Source organism: Leptinotarsa decemlineata, unplaced genomic scaffold, assembly GCF_025532065.1.
Source record: "Leptinotarsa decemlineata unplaced genomic scaffold, Ldec_3_MD MMD2_tig00026328_RagTag_RagTag, whole genome shotgun sequence".
In the NCBI taxonomy this organism is placed as follows: Eukaryota; Metazoa; Arthropoda; class Insecta; order Coleoptera; family Chrysomelidae; genus Leptinotarsa; species Leptinotarsa decemlineata.
The window spans coordinates 29,392,214-29,407,641 of NW_027412688.1; the positions used below are offsets into that span (position 1 = coordinate 29,392,214).

The 15,428-nt window shown below is 37.0% G+C and overlaps 1 protein-coding gene across 2 annotated transcripts; it reads right to left on the minus strand.

Annotated features, from left to right (window-relative positions):
• Nucleotides 1–7,804: 7,804 nt before the first annotated feature.
• On the minus strand, nucleotides 7,805–14,937 carry LOC141485431 (uncharacterized). Of its 2 annotated transcripts, XM_074182135.1 has the most exons (3): nucleotides 9,484–14,937; nucleotides 8,816–9,418; nucleotides 7,805–8,752 (listed from the first exon to the last, which is right to left on the minus strand). In XM_074182135.1, the coding sequence occupies exons 2-3, from the start codon at nucleotides 8,965–8,967 to the stop codon at nucleotides 8,041–8,043; spliced, it is 864 nt and encodes a 287-aa protein (XP_074038236.1). In that variant the 5' UTR covers nucleotides 8,968–9,418; nucleotides 9,484–14,937; the 3' UTR covers nucleotides 7,805–8,040. The 2 variants fall into 2 exon arrangements, with proteins under 2 accessions (XP_074038236.1, XP_074038237.1); XM_074182136.1 differs by lacking the exon at nucleotides 9,484–14,937 and having other exon boundaries at nucleotides 8,816–9,457.
• Nucleotides 14,938–15,428: the final 491 nt, after the last annotated feature.

The following is a 15,428-nucleotide window of genomic DNA, read 5'->3' on the forward strand; positions in this document are numbered from 1 at the left end:
ATTTTTTCTTATTGGTACTACAACCCATGCCCATATGTCTTTTCGCTTTCATAATGTTGGTGACAAGTAATGCAGCTGCTCTTTCCCCAATACTCGCGTCCTTCGATTTAACCCTATCCCAAGCGCTGTATTCAAGTTCTTTGTCGGCTAAATGTCTTGCTGCAAGATCGGATGGATGCTTAGAATATTGAATATCGTGTTTTTTGCATTCAATATCTAATTTATTGATTCCAGGGTCGTTACGAGCTAAACGTTGTTTCAATTTTGTACCCGGTCCACAGTATTGATAACCTCCGGTAGATGTAATTCGAAAGGAAGTTTGTTTATTAAATCATTAACAAAACCACAACCTCTTTTAATTTTACGATCACTTTCAATACGTCCGTATCGTTTGATGGTACACATTGAAATGAATAAGCTAATAACATTTATATAGTCTCCAACCACGGCACGATGCGCATTGTAAAACAGAAAGAAAAGTTTGCTGTAGATAATCTAGATGAGAAATTTGGTTGTGGATTGAATGGACAAAGGGTATTCAGACATGGTCCACTACTTCCATCATCAGTTCGAGGACTCATTATAGGACCTTCAAATTGTGGAAAGACGAATGCAATGATATCACTATTAACACATCCACAAGGACTGAGATTTAGAAATGTGTATCTCTATTCGAAATCACTCAATCAACCTAAATATCAGTACTTGCGAAGTGTTTTGGAACCTATAAAAGGATTAGGTTTTTATACATTCAGCAATAATGCAGAAATAGTGGAACCCTCCGACGCTAAGCCTAATTCTGTTTTCATTTTCGATGATGTAATATGTGAAAAGCAAGATATTATTAGATCATATTTCTGTATGGGACGTCATAAGGATGTTGATTGTTTTTATCTAGCACAGACATATTCACGGGTACCCAAACAGTTAGTGCGTGACAATACCAATTTCATTATAATGTTCAAACAAGATGAGACGAATTTACATCACATTTATTCAGATCATGTTTCACCCGATGTAACATTCAAACAATTCCAATTGATGTGTGTTAAATGCTGGGAGGACCAATATGGATTTCTAGTCATTGATAAGGATAGAAAAATAGATGAAGGTAGATATCGCAAAGGATTCGATAGTTTTATATACCCATGATCTTGTTTTTGGAACTTATTCGATCACTGAATATTGTAGTGGTCACTTCACCAACGAATTAAGCTTTAATTCAAAAAAAAAGGGCATTATGAATACAAAAAAAGATCCTGAAAATAAAAACAATGAAATAAATTTGAAACGTCAACTAGTAGAGACAACAGAAGCTGTCAGGCAGAAATTCAACTCTATCAAGAATGATAATATTGAAAATCGTACGACACTTGAAAGATTGTATGAGCCCATAATGAAACCATTGAATGTTTTATCATCAAACGCTACTTCTAAATCACCAGTGTTATCACCAAATCATGGAACTGTTCAATCTACTTCAAATTATCCCATGAGTACTCCAATAGGAAGAAAACAATCTTTTGGTAGTGTATCATCTGTGAATAGTGACACGAGCACACTTCAAGACGATATGAGAACAACTCTATTCGAAACACCATCATCGTCCCACATCGATTCCTCGGATCCTGACATCTCACCTGTTATGAATGAAAGTGGTGAAGATGTTTTGATGAAACATTTGAATAATATAAAATCTAGAAATCCAGCATATGATGGAACATTTGGCGTACGTATGGATCCAATTACACAAAAGCTGAAAATGGGAAGTCTAGTGGTAAATTTCAAAGATGGAAACATTTCATTTTGGGATGCTAATAAAGTGAAAAAATATGAATGCGCAGGTAGTCCAGAATTGTATGATATGATTTTTTTGAAGAATCCACAAGATGTTGATAATGAAGAAACTCGTCAAGTATATTCCAAAATATTGAAAATAACGAATGCTCCATATAAACAATATCATCTGAAGAATGGTTTTAAAAATACAAATTCTAAAAAATTTCGTGAAGTTATCAAACCTCTATTAGACTCACGACAATATCCAATAAGAAGTAGAAGTAAAATTGGTGGAGCACTCAAACGAGTGAAAATGGAGAAAATATATAATTCTAAACCTGTGAATTATGTGTACTGGAATTCACCGAAAGAGTTAGTTGCTCGCCTACGACTATTGGTAGCTTCAAAGTCAGCCGGACATACCGGACATGATAATGAAATAATTTCAATAATTGAAGAATTACGTGAAGAAGGTATAATATATTAACATATTCACATGTAATGATCACTGTCACATCATCATTCAATGCAGTAACATTATCACCTTTTCTCTTTAATCATATTGAAATAGAATGACTAATGAAATAAGTGATGTCAAACGACAAGTTGTTAATGAATTACATAAACCTGCAAGACGTAATTTTCGTAGAAGAATAACCACCATCAAAGGTTTTGCAGATCTATGGCAAATAGATTTAGCTGAACTGCAACCTTATGCAAAAAGTAATGAAGGATACCGATATATACTTGTAGTGATAGATTGTTACTCCAAATATCTGTGGACTGTAGCAGTTAAAGATAAAACAGGTAGTACAGTAACTAATGCAATGAAACATGTACTGAAAGAAGCCAAATACTCCCCCAAACACATACAAAGCGATCAAGGGAAAGAATTTTTCAATAAAAGCTTCTCATCTCTCATGCGAGAATATAATATCAATCATTATTCAACATTTAGCACAAAGAAGGCAGCTATAGCAGAAAGAGTGATTCGTACAATAAAGGCATGGCTCTACAAGGAATTTTCGATGAGAGGTCACCACAAATGGCTTGATATTCTTCCAATTATAACTAGTAGATATAATAATAAAGTTCATCGTACAATAGGTATGGCACCCATCAATGTTGATTCAACAACAAAATTAAAATTCAAGGGTATCAATGGAATTGGAGGAAGACAAAGTAAACCCAAATTCCAATTAAATGATATTGTACGTATAAGTAAATACAAACATATTTTTGAAAAGTCTTACACTGCGAATTTTACCACGGAGCTATTCAAGATTGTTAAAATTAATAAAACCATCCCAACGACTTATAATCTTGAAGATATGAATGAACAGCCGATTAGAGGATGTTTTTACGAAGAAGAGTTATTACGAACCGAGAATCCTGACGTATATCTGATTGAGAAGGTGTTGAAGAGAAGAAAAAATAAAGTATATGTAAAGTGGTTAGGCCTTCCTAGCGAACAAAATTCTTGGATTGATGAATCAAATATGGTTTAAATGTATATAATAGTGACTTTTATGAATAAAGTAATATTAAAGTTCATTATTGTTTTCATTTCAATTATAAGTATGTGAACTGAAAAATATTGCAGCGGTAAACATTGCCCCAGCCATTCGCAATGTTCTGTGTATACCAAACCAAATTAATTGTATACTCCATTCCCGCTTATATTTTTCAACTCACGATATTGAAAACACATTATCATTCCCAAAACTAATCGCCGTCACTTTGAAATGCAGTATCCAACTCTTTTTGCCAATTATCTCTCACTGATAATGCTGTCTCATAAAGCTTAGTCGACTCCTCAAGCTCAGCCTGAGCTTGCATTCTCGAACGTTGATGGAATTGCTTATCTTTACCAATTTTTGAACGGAGTTCATCAGCATCTTTAGACATTCTAGCCAATTCAACCTTCGCTAATGCAATCTTGGCATCTAATGCTTCAAGAGTTTCATTATTAGCATTAATAGCTCGCTCACTCTTTTCAAGTTCAGCAATAGTCATCTGTGCCTTTACAAGACGGCATTTTGCTTTCCTTTTCATTTCCCCAAACCGATGGAGGGGGCTGAAAGAAGATAGCGGTTCAGCTTTCAAATCACTCTTCATTTCTTTAGGAGTACCTTTTGGCTTCCTCTTCGATCTGTCACTTTTCGTTGCGGGTTTTTTCTGTCGCACAACACTTTTGGATTCTTTCTTTTCTTTAAAGTCAGTGACAATCGATGAAGATGCCTTAGTAACCTTCCTCTTGATTGTTCTAGATTTCTTATCAACACCAAGAGGAAGGGTAGATGAAGAGTGTTTGAGTGATGATAATTGCGAAACGATCGGATTTTCAATAATAATTTGCTCATTTGGTTCTGGCACATCTGCAAAGTTAACGAAGTCGTTAATATCAAAATCATTTATCGAATCTTGACTCGATAAATGTAATACTGGAATATTTTCAAAATCAGTCTGATCGATATCAACAAGTGGTGAACCATCTTCAGCAATCAATAGCGGCATAGAGCTCATGATTATTAAGGTCTGAGGAATGATATGTGATAGCAATAGAATGTGGATAGGAAAGGTGATGATGTTACTGAGACCTCACCATTTATAGAAGAAAATAAACTAGCGCATGCGCTCTTTCATCAACTGGCACATGCGCTCTCTCACTAAACTATTCACGCATGTAACAATCTTTGTCATTTAAGAGGAAAACTTTGTGTTGCATGCATGTATTTTTAAATGTTAGAAAATAATACAAATAAATTCAAAATATATATATTTATTAATAATAGAGGACAATAACGATAATAAAAAATGAAAAATGTTAATATGTCTCTGTGGATGTGGAACGTTCTTTGACTCTATTCCTCAATAGTTGTTGCTCGTGCGTCAAACACCAACATTGAAAAAAATGGATTCTCCTATTGGGGTAGAGTTGACCAACCTTCTCACACAGATCCCAAGTACTTCTACATGCATTGCATACATGATTCCAACAATTCATGGAATATGTATCACAACGCAAACAACGTTGCAGTGGAGTTGGAACGGCAGCACAGGTACCACAAATATTTCTACAGATACCTATATTGTTAAATATTATAGGTTCGGAACACTTCAGACACTGTAACTGTTGTTGACGATAATCCGATTTTGTTCGCTTCGGTGGATGAGAAGGAGGCGATAGTTGAATCCGCAACACGCAATCACTACACATACCAGTACATGGATTGATTGAATCCTTAGGTCTACTTATTTGACAAAAGTAGCACACAATAGCCCCTGCAATCATCATTGGGTAGACACACACTTTTGGTTTTTCATTCCACTCTTTTGGAAACGGCATTTTACTAATTCGATTAGAAATATTAAGAGATGACTTACAGAAACTCTGAATGCTCTCTCCTATACCTACGATCTCTATTTATACAAATCAACATCATGTGGAAGTATAGTGGGATAACTTCTCCTACTATTCCACTCTAAACGAGTCAAGTGGGAGTCGCATCACCTCCTATATAAGTTGACTTGCAAACCTAGAGTTCATTCATTCACTCTCTACAACTGTGAGCAAACAACAACAAGATGAATTCTGCAAAAATAAATGCTGCATTAAATAGAATAGCTGCTGTTGATGAAAACAATTGGATAGACGAATCAGATGATGAGGATGTCAATGTTCCGCTAGAGGAAGTAATAGTTGAAGCAGAAGATGTTGGAGTCGATGAAGATGAGATAGACGAAGTTGAAAACGAGGCCAACCAAAGCGACGAAGATGATGACGTGATGGAGTTTGAGAGGGTCATGGATGAAGAAGGAGATGATGAAGGGATAGAAGCTGACACAACTGAAGGTGATGGTGCTATGAGGATCGGTATGCGAACACTCAATGTCAGTGAGACACTGGAAGATCCCTTGGATTTGTATTGTGCATTGGATGCATACGTATTGATCAGCACAATAGATGGAGAGAACAAAAAACTATGTTGGTGCTGCTTTCGGTTTTATTCGCATAGAAACAATAATGGAGGGTGGTATGCCCATGTCAACACCCACAACACTGTCTCAATTATGGAAATGGGACAGAATTGGTGTGAAGCTTGCGAGAGGCCACTAACAAACTTCACCCGAGTATCTACATGTATTATATGTAATAATGTCCAACCTGTGGCACAATAACCGTGGACCTACTGGTCAAAAAAAAAAACAACAGCCCTTTTCAGGGCTACATTATTCACACAAACAGTAGTTAGTTGTATTAGTATTCATAGATTATGTGACAAATGAATACTTTGACTAATAAAAGTCTAAGTTGGAAATTTGTTAGTCTTTGAATATCTATACATTATATGACAAATAAATTACTACTTTGACTGAAAAGTCGAAATTTGGAATTTGATAGTCATTGAATATCTATGCATATGATGAGTACTACTTTAAATGAAAGTTGAAGTTGGCATTTGTCAATCATTCATATGCATATAATGATGAATACTTTCACATACATATATTTCGTTTGAGATTATAATGTTAACATAATGTTAACAATGGTATGAATCTGTTTCTGTTTGAAAGTATAATGGTAGCTCTGAAAAGAGCATTTTTTTTATTGTTTCAGTCTTTAATTGTAGCCCTGAAAAGGGCTGTTATTTTTTTATTAATCCATGCAATGATATGGACTAACGCTCCTCATCATCAGAAACAATAATTATGGTATCGTCATCTGAATCAGATGATATACTAATGATATCATCCTCATAGTAGTCATCTGAATCAGATGATATACTCATGATGTCGTCGTCGTCATAATCAGCTGAATCAGATGATATACTAATCACATCATCCGCATTATTATCGTCAACAGCATCTATGTCGTCCTGAATACCTTGTTCCACTCGTTCTGCGAAATCATCAGGAAGATCATAGATTCGCTGCAGAAATTGAGCGAAGGTTGTACTCAAATGATCAGACGTTGAATCTATTTCATGTACTTGGATGGGTCCTGTACTCGACATTGTGGAAGAATGATATAGAACTGGGATTGTTGCTATATTTATATTGGAAGAAATGAAATGGAGGGGGTGAAATGTAGAACAGTGTTTGAGATTCGAAAACATCAAGAATGAAACTCTGAGCGATTATTAGGAGAAATTCTAGTGATTATTATGGAAAAAAAACTAATAAGAGGGAGAGGAAGGGAGGAAGACACTGCCCCAGCCTCGCAGTGCCTCGTGTACACCAACCAAAAAGTGTGTACTCCGTGGAAGGAAAGGAAAGGAAATGATGGACGAGTAGATGATTATATGTCATCATCGGAATTGAGGACATCATCATCGATTAGGATTGGGGATGGCGGAGGACTATCCTCGATGAGGATAGGGGATGGTGGAGGACGTCTAACGTCAAGCTCGTCATCAGCATCATCACCAGAGTCGTCGTCGTCATCATCGTCGTCGTCGCTACTCATTGGGACAATGTCATCATAAGCAGGGTCCCACCATCCGTCAGGATCTGGATATTCCGAGTCATCCAAGTGTCCTTCGTCACTGCCAGTGACATGCTGAACTTGCATCCTGATGTCGTGATCCCGGTATTCGTATGGCGGACTGTGGGGTTCCGTGGTGGAAGAGACAACCTGTACCTGGCTGTTATCCCAGTAATTGAAGTTGTACCCCTGATCCGGGCAGCTATAGGGTTCGGAGGTTGAATCGGGTTCCATCTCGATGCTAGCTGATCAACTGAATGTTTCATCAGATGATTTCTACTTTTATACTTTCGAGAGGGAGTGGGAGAGGAGTGGAACATTGAGTAGGGGTAAATTGTAGTGTGACATAAGACATATTCAATGAGTAGGGGTAAATTGCAAAGTGACATAAGACATATTCAATGAAAGAGATACTTGAATGGATAAAATACAAATGAAATATACTTGTCGATTTCACTATGAAACATGTCTATTTTTTATTTTTTAAATTTTCTTCACATGAAATTATTTACAAGTGATTAGAGAACACAAAAATTGATGTGAGGTATTTGTCTAGAAGAACTTGGAATTGAAATAAAAAAAATAATAATAATAATAAGAGGAAGTGAAGAAAAATGCTCCAACCATCGCATTGTTCAATGTGTACCAAACCAAAAAACAGTGTACACCCTTTATTTCACTTCCTTTTCCTTTATTCAATATAAACTTAACAAATATAAACTTAAAACTACCATAATTAAATACTCCTAACTAACCTAAAACTAATCTTACATTTACACTTCATCTACAAAAAGAGTGTCCATAACTGTCACTATTTTTTTGTACAGCTTTATCGAAGAGGTCTCTGCTTTACACCTTTCCTGCAGAGATGCATAATTCCGATCTATTTCGGCCATTTCCTTTTGGATTTCCCTCCGTCGGTTATCCATTTCAGCCATTTGTCGCTTCATGGTAACCAACGCGGCCTCGCTAGATCGGGCAGCTCGTTCTGCTTTCTTGCATCTCTGCAGAAAAACACTCATCTTTTCACTAACCTCTCCGATAGGCTGTGGCACCAACACCTCAGGATCCGCCGGTGTCGCTGGCAGCGGTGGTAGTCGCGTCACCAACGGCGACAATATCACCAACTCCGGAGAAGGACTCCTCGGAATTTCCACTGCTGCTGGTGCTGCTGCTGGTGTGGAGGCCCTCTTACGAGAGGTCGAAAAACTACCTGCATAAGGATTAGTCCTATTGCAAGTAGCTCGGTACTTTGAAATAGGACCAACCTTTGCTGCAGGTCGTTGGCAAACCTTCTTCACAGCCCTGACTTCCTCCTCCTCCTCGAATAAGTCAGGGCTAGAAGATCTGCACCTAACTCGCGAACGCGAAGTGGTTGGCTGGTCAACCGTCACCGCTCTCGAAGATGCTGCCTCCTCCTGGTCAGCGGACACCGGCAGAATAGACGCCACAGCATTATTCACCTCCTGTGTATTGGTTGCCATTCTGAAAAAGAAGAAATAATACAAAGTTAGTTGATATAAAAAATAACATTCCTAATTTACTTACTCAAATATCAAGTTGGTCGTTGGAACGTACTGCCTTGTTGTGGAGTGGACTGCTCTCGATGAGATGACTTCTCGAACTGAATGTTGTGGAGTGCTCTCCGGAGGGTATCGACTTCGATGCGTGAGCGGTGGGAAAATGGTGGGAGCGCACATGCGCGATGAGGGTAGGGGTGTACATGCGCAAATGTTGGGAGTCGGGGGGCGGGGCTTCGGGGAGGGGAGGGGCGGGGCTTCGGAAAGGGGGCGGGGCTTCGGAAAGGGGCGGGGTATCCGAAAAGTTGGTGGCGACGGGGGGGGGGGGGGGGGGGGGGGGGGGGGGGGGGGGGCGTGGCCCTAACGGGCCCCGCCCACTGCCTGGGCTCCGCCCAGGTGGGTGGGGCCTCCGGCCCCAGGTAGGCGGGACATCTGGAGAGACATCTACGCCCTCTTCGCGCGCGCGTTCGTAACATAATATGCAACCGAACACCTAACCTAACGTATTAACGTATTAACGTAACCTAACCTAGTACGCTAACCTACCGCTATGCAACCGAACACCTAACCTATCGTATGTATTAACGTAACCTAACCTAGTACGCTAACCTACCGCTATGCAACCGAACACCTAACCTATCGTATGTATTAACGTAACCTAACCTAGTACGCTAACCTACGCTATGCAACCAACACCTAACCTAACCTAACCTAACCTAACCTAACCTAACCTAACCTAACCTACAGTAACTATTAACCTAACCTAACGAGGGAATACTAACCTAACACCTAACCTAACGTAAGTATGCAGCTAACCTAACGTAGCTATTAACCTAACCTAACGAGGGAATACATTCACCATGTTGGTTCCATTAATACATCATCAGTTGGTTTTGGTTTTGGTTGTATTATTCTATGATTTGGATTAATGTTCAGTCCTGGATATCCCAGTCCACCTGATGATGATGGCCTGACTTTATAGTTTCTCTCCAAAACTTCTTTATGGTTTTTCTCCAATACTTCAACTCTCTGTTCCAGTACATCATACTTTTTCATTGTAGTCCCTGTTATGTTTGACATAGCATCAAATTTTTTATTTGTAGACGCTGTTATGTCAGACATTTTTATGTCTACATCACTTGTAAGTTTGTCAAATTTACGAGTGAAAGTTATCCGAGCCTCTGCAATTTTATCGTTAAATGCTTGCCGGGCGTCCCGAGCAATATTGCCTATTGTGGATTGTATTGCAGCTTGTAGGGCTAGAAGTATAACTTCCTTTGCTCCATTAATTTCCCCTCAAGATATGATACAGTTACACAATCACTCTTGTCAATTGGTTCACTTGTATTTTTCAATATTTTCCTTTGCATGTCATAATGACCATCTTTTGTTAATTTAAAACCATTCCCAGGAGGACCTCGAATGACATTACCACCCCATTTTCTTTTTCTACCAAACTTATCGATTGTTTTAGACATTGTGCACTCTACGATGATTCTCTTCAAACTGATATTTCTGTCATTTACATTATACTATATATTGCAGTAATTGATTAGGGAAATAGAAATAATACAAATAAAATTTTAATCATTTTATATTCATTACAGTAATACATATACATACATACATAATACATTAATATCACATTACTTCTATCATATATTATTAATTATAAATGGCTACATAAATATCAATATTGAATTTTCCGGTTTTGAAGATATTGAATGATATTTCAATCATTGATCTCGGCAGATAATAAATTAATCAATTGATCCAATGGAGTCTCCTGAGATTGTGATTGTTGAATAATATTACTTATCCAACGAATGTTCTCATTTGGATCGTTTTCATAAAATTCAATATCATTATGACCCCAAGGAAGAGTGTGGGTAGTATTCGGAATGATAAATCGTTTATCATCGTGATATGATAATGCAACTTTATTTTTTAATTCAGTATACATATCATGTAACACGCTTCTAAATGAATTCATCTTTCTGAATATCATACCACCTTGTTCGACGATTTTTTGATAATCTTCGCATGTCAATTCATTCTTTATTACAGATCGTTTAACCCCTTTGGCTTTCTTAAATTCACCATCAACAGATTTCACATAATATGCTTTAGCACCTGTACCATAAAAACTCATGATTGGATCATTTGGAAATTCATCTTTGAAGTTACCCAAGACTGAACTTGTTACTGGAATATTGAATTGGTTAACTATACTGTAATTGGATGTATCAAATCTACTTATGTTAGTTTTTATGAATTCATAAAAATTTTCTGTGTTTACTTTAAGAATGAGCGAGTCGGTATCTGTGTAAAGTAAAGAGACATTTTCATCAAAGTGTTGTTTGATGCATCCATAGAAAAAGTCATACATGACTGTTTTAGATAATTCTAATATGGAAAATCCCAAATATAATGGTTTATCGTAATGAACCTTCACTCTACCCAATTGAATGGCAACGAAATTATCAGTGAAAATTGAACAATTTTTGAAATTTGGTTTGGCTATGAGAGTGCTGGCACCTATATTTTTCTTTATATTTTCCCAATGTGTAACGAGTCTAACATCAATTCGATTATCTACATTCTCCATTGTCTTTCCATACACCGCATTATTCATTAGTTTATAGAAATCTTTAACAGATTTGTTGTTAGACCTATTACGCATTTCAGTATTAAGATCTATATAGGGTTTCATCCAGCATGATTGTTTGAATTTCAATACTCTATGTGTATTCATTACAATCAATCCATTTTTGACAGCTTGCTGTAGATTCCTATAATGAACAATATATTTTCTTTTATCATTCAAATTTGGAATTAATTTGGGAATTTTCGATTGTGTACGAGGTGGTATTATTTTTTCGACTAAAAATGGAAGGTCAGAATGTTTATCATGCAACTCTTGTGGATAATGAATGTCCACTTCAAATACATACCCATACGGACTATCAGTACTCACATCCATCACATCGAGATTAAGAATTTCATTTGGTGTCAACCATGTAAATTCACTTGTTGGTAGAGGTTGTGACATACTGTGACCGTATAGATTTGTTGCATCTAAATATGTAATGAATGTGGAAGGTTCGTTGGGATTATAATTGGGTAAAAATCTATTATTTGCTATATGTTTCCTCTCGCTACATTGACTAATTCCACCTCGTATACCTTTTTGAAAAAAGTGAATCATATCAATGTCAGTTAGTAATTCCAATTCAACATTAGTGAACTTCAACATGGCATCCCATGATAATCCAGGTGCAGTGTAATATTGTGCCGGATCTAAGTTATATATCTCTAAACTTGTGGTGCGGAAGTTTTCAAAAATATCACATAGTAGCAATACATCCGACTTCAAATACAAATCAGAGTATTCCCCAAATTCTGACACTCGAATAAATTCCAAACTTTTCTAGCCCTATCATAATCAGTTTCCGATATATGTTCACAATTGAGTGTGTCATAAAACTGATTTTTTGTCGGAAGTAATGGATAATTCAATTTGTCAATGTCATCAACAAAACTATATGGAAATACACCTTTCTGTCTCATCAAATTGAATTTCTCAATTTGTGGGAAATGTTTGTGCATCTCCAAACATTGATCGGAGGTCAAGTTTGCACCCAACTTCTCCAACGAATTAGTCATAAATTTATAACTATCGATAAATCTCATTTTGAGATAATTCTTCCTAACCACACCATCTTTATCGGTATAGCTGTGTGTAAAGAGATGCTTCGTGAAAGATATATATTTCTCTTTAGTTTGCGGGATAACATCAACTTTCTCTTTATTCCTATACAATTCTTTTATGAATAAATGACAATCATAACCACTTAAATTATGAAAAATGATAGGTATGAAGTTTGGTATTTTGAAATTTAAATTACATTTCGAGTGAGCGGCATGTGATCTTTTCTTTCCTGTGACATGACAATGATCTCTTACTTTGACGTCACCATCAGTAAATGCTTTATTACATATACCACAAGTTCTGGCTGCAACAAACTGTTCTTCTTCTTCGACAGTTTGTGTATCCATTGGTTTAGGGTTTCTGAGATGATTTTCATGTATCTCTTTCAAATCATCTTCAATGCTACTCACAAATTTCTGAGCTGCATCTACACCCCTATATGTAACAAATTTTGTCAAATCATCATTATATGAACACTTTATCAAATAAGCAAATGAATATGGGGCATGTTTGAATGTTTTAATCGTGTATGAACTTCCAGGATTTGGCTCATTCACATGAATCGGTTTAAGCACTGATTCAAAATCAGCATACACTACAAATGGCACCCTCATTTGCCTCTCAAAGTTTTCAAACATTAGTTTATTTTCCGCAACCATTCTACCATATTTATTGATCTTTAAATTAGTAGTTGGTGTTGTGGTACTAATGTGATTACAATCATACATATTATGACGTAAAAGCAATCTCTCATCAGAAAAATATATCAAACATCCGTCACAAAAATATTTTTTCTGTCTATGAGCTGATAGTTGATTAGAAACTAATCTTGAAAGATCTTTGATCCAACAATAGTGACCATTACCGGAGTCATCAGTTATAAACAACAAATTGACATGTCTCCGGAGTCTTCTCTGTGAGTATCGCAATGGACCAATCACTTCATACTTCATTTTACCCTTCTCAAATGTACTCTCTAAACCGTAAACATTAATTGAAATATCATTCCTATCTTCGAATATTTCGATACTCTTATTATTAACTTTAACCGGAAAATCCATACCTGTGACATCTAAAACAGTGGAAAAATGTGGATATGACGTAAGTTCGGACACTCGACTATCTGCAGGATATAATGCTGATGTTATAGCCCAAGCAAAACAATATTGATCTTCATTACGAACATTCACAACAGCTTTCTTCCATTGAATACATTGAGGCAGCTTCACATATGAACGTCCTTCCAGTGGACTGTATTTATTAATGTTGACCTCGAGAAACAATATTTTTTCACAAGTCCAACCTGAATTATAAAAAAAAAAAATATTACTATTCAATCTTATTGAAATTTTTAAAAAATAAATACCTGAGTCACGATCCTGGAACTCAGTCGTTTGAGCCACAATTACATCACGGAATCCATCAAAAACAGCATTCAAATCTGAAGATTGGTCCACTATTTTATTTTGGGAATTAAATGACTTCGTGTCCCTCGAATCATCAGTCTGAAGAATATAATTCCCAAAAACTTCCATATTCACCTTGATGCTTTTATGGATCCTGATGGCTGATTCCAGTAATTCAATGACCTTCTGCCTAATCTTATTGAAAAATGAAATGTAGTCACTGGTTACAATCGAACTCTCCACCCTGTATGTAGCAATGCGGCAATTGAATGCATTCGTTATAATTTGAACACCGTCAGACAATTGAACACATGCATTATTTTTATGACTCATGGTTCTTCGGTGAGAATTCACTTGGCTCATAGGAATTGTCACATTACAACAATTGCACGTATACATAGGTGTTGCATTATCCACTCTCACCCGTTTCACTGCAGGCCCTCCTTGGCAACTCTGGAGCTGATGCCGACGAAGATTATCACTACGAGTGAAAGATTTACCACAGTCACAGGAATACATTTTATATAATAGTTCTCACTAACTCACTTGATGTAAACTGACATAGCCAACACTCGTACGCTTCTTAAATACACTCTGATAGGACCCGTCAAGACGTCATAGCCAACCCCACTTCTCAACTACATGCGCCAAGATTACCTCCCAACTGAATGCGATAACAGATGTCGATATACGAGCAAGCAGTGGTCGTTGCGGTCTCGGAGAGGGTAGACGCTAGGCAAACAGTCCTCGGCTGCCGTTGTGTCACCATCGATAGCGGGGCTAGAGCGAACCTTCATCGCTTCAGGAGAGGTGAGGGCAGACCGATGAATACGCATTACTCTGCCACACGTCGTGGAGTGAACATGTCGCTCTCTAGCCGTTGAACGGTTATTGCTGTGACGTCACTCCACTACTAACTTGGTGCCCTAACACCGATGGAGCATTTATTACTTGGAGGATCTTCGAAGTATGCAGACGTATGTTTGTACATAGACAAACAAGCACATGATGAAACCCTGTACCGTGCATTCTCCTACACACACACACATAAAACACACAAAATCTCATATGAAAAAAAAAATCTGAACGATCCATGCACCAGACACTTCAAGGTCACAACGCCTTGACTTCACTGCACAACAAAAAAACTTCACCAAACAACAACCAATAAAAAAAGCAATTAATACGTCATAGTGGTGGGGGGAGGCCGAGAATAAGCTGTAAACAACTACTAACCACTGAATAAATCACAATATTAAGTTAAAACGCAACAAAGACGAGAAATGACAGGGTGTTCCATAAATAACTTTATGGAAGTCGGCCTATCCTGTATGTTGAAATTACTAAAAAAAAATACTTCAAAACTGTCCCAAATATCGTAAGCGCTCCAATTTTTTCTTGCGAAAAAAAAATAGGAGAAGGTTTAAATTGAAGGAGTTATATTTTTTAGGAGTGATTAATTTTTGGGAAAGCAAGTTTTTGGCTTTTTACTCTACTACTCCATCTTGTATCAAGATGGAGTA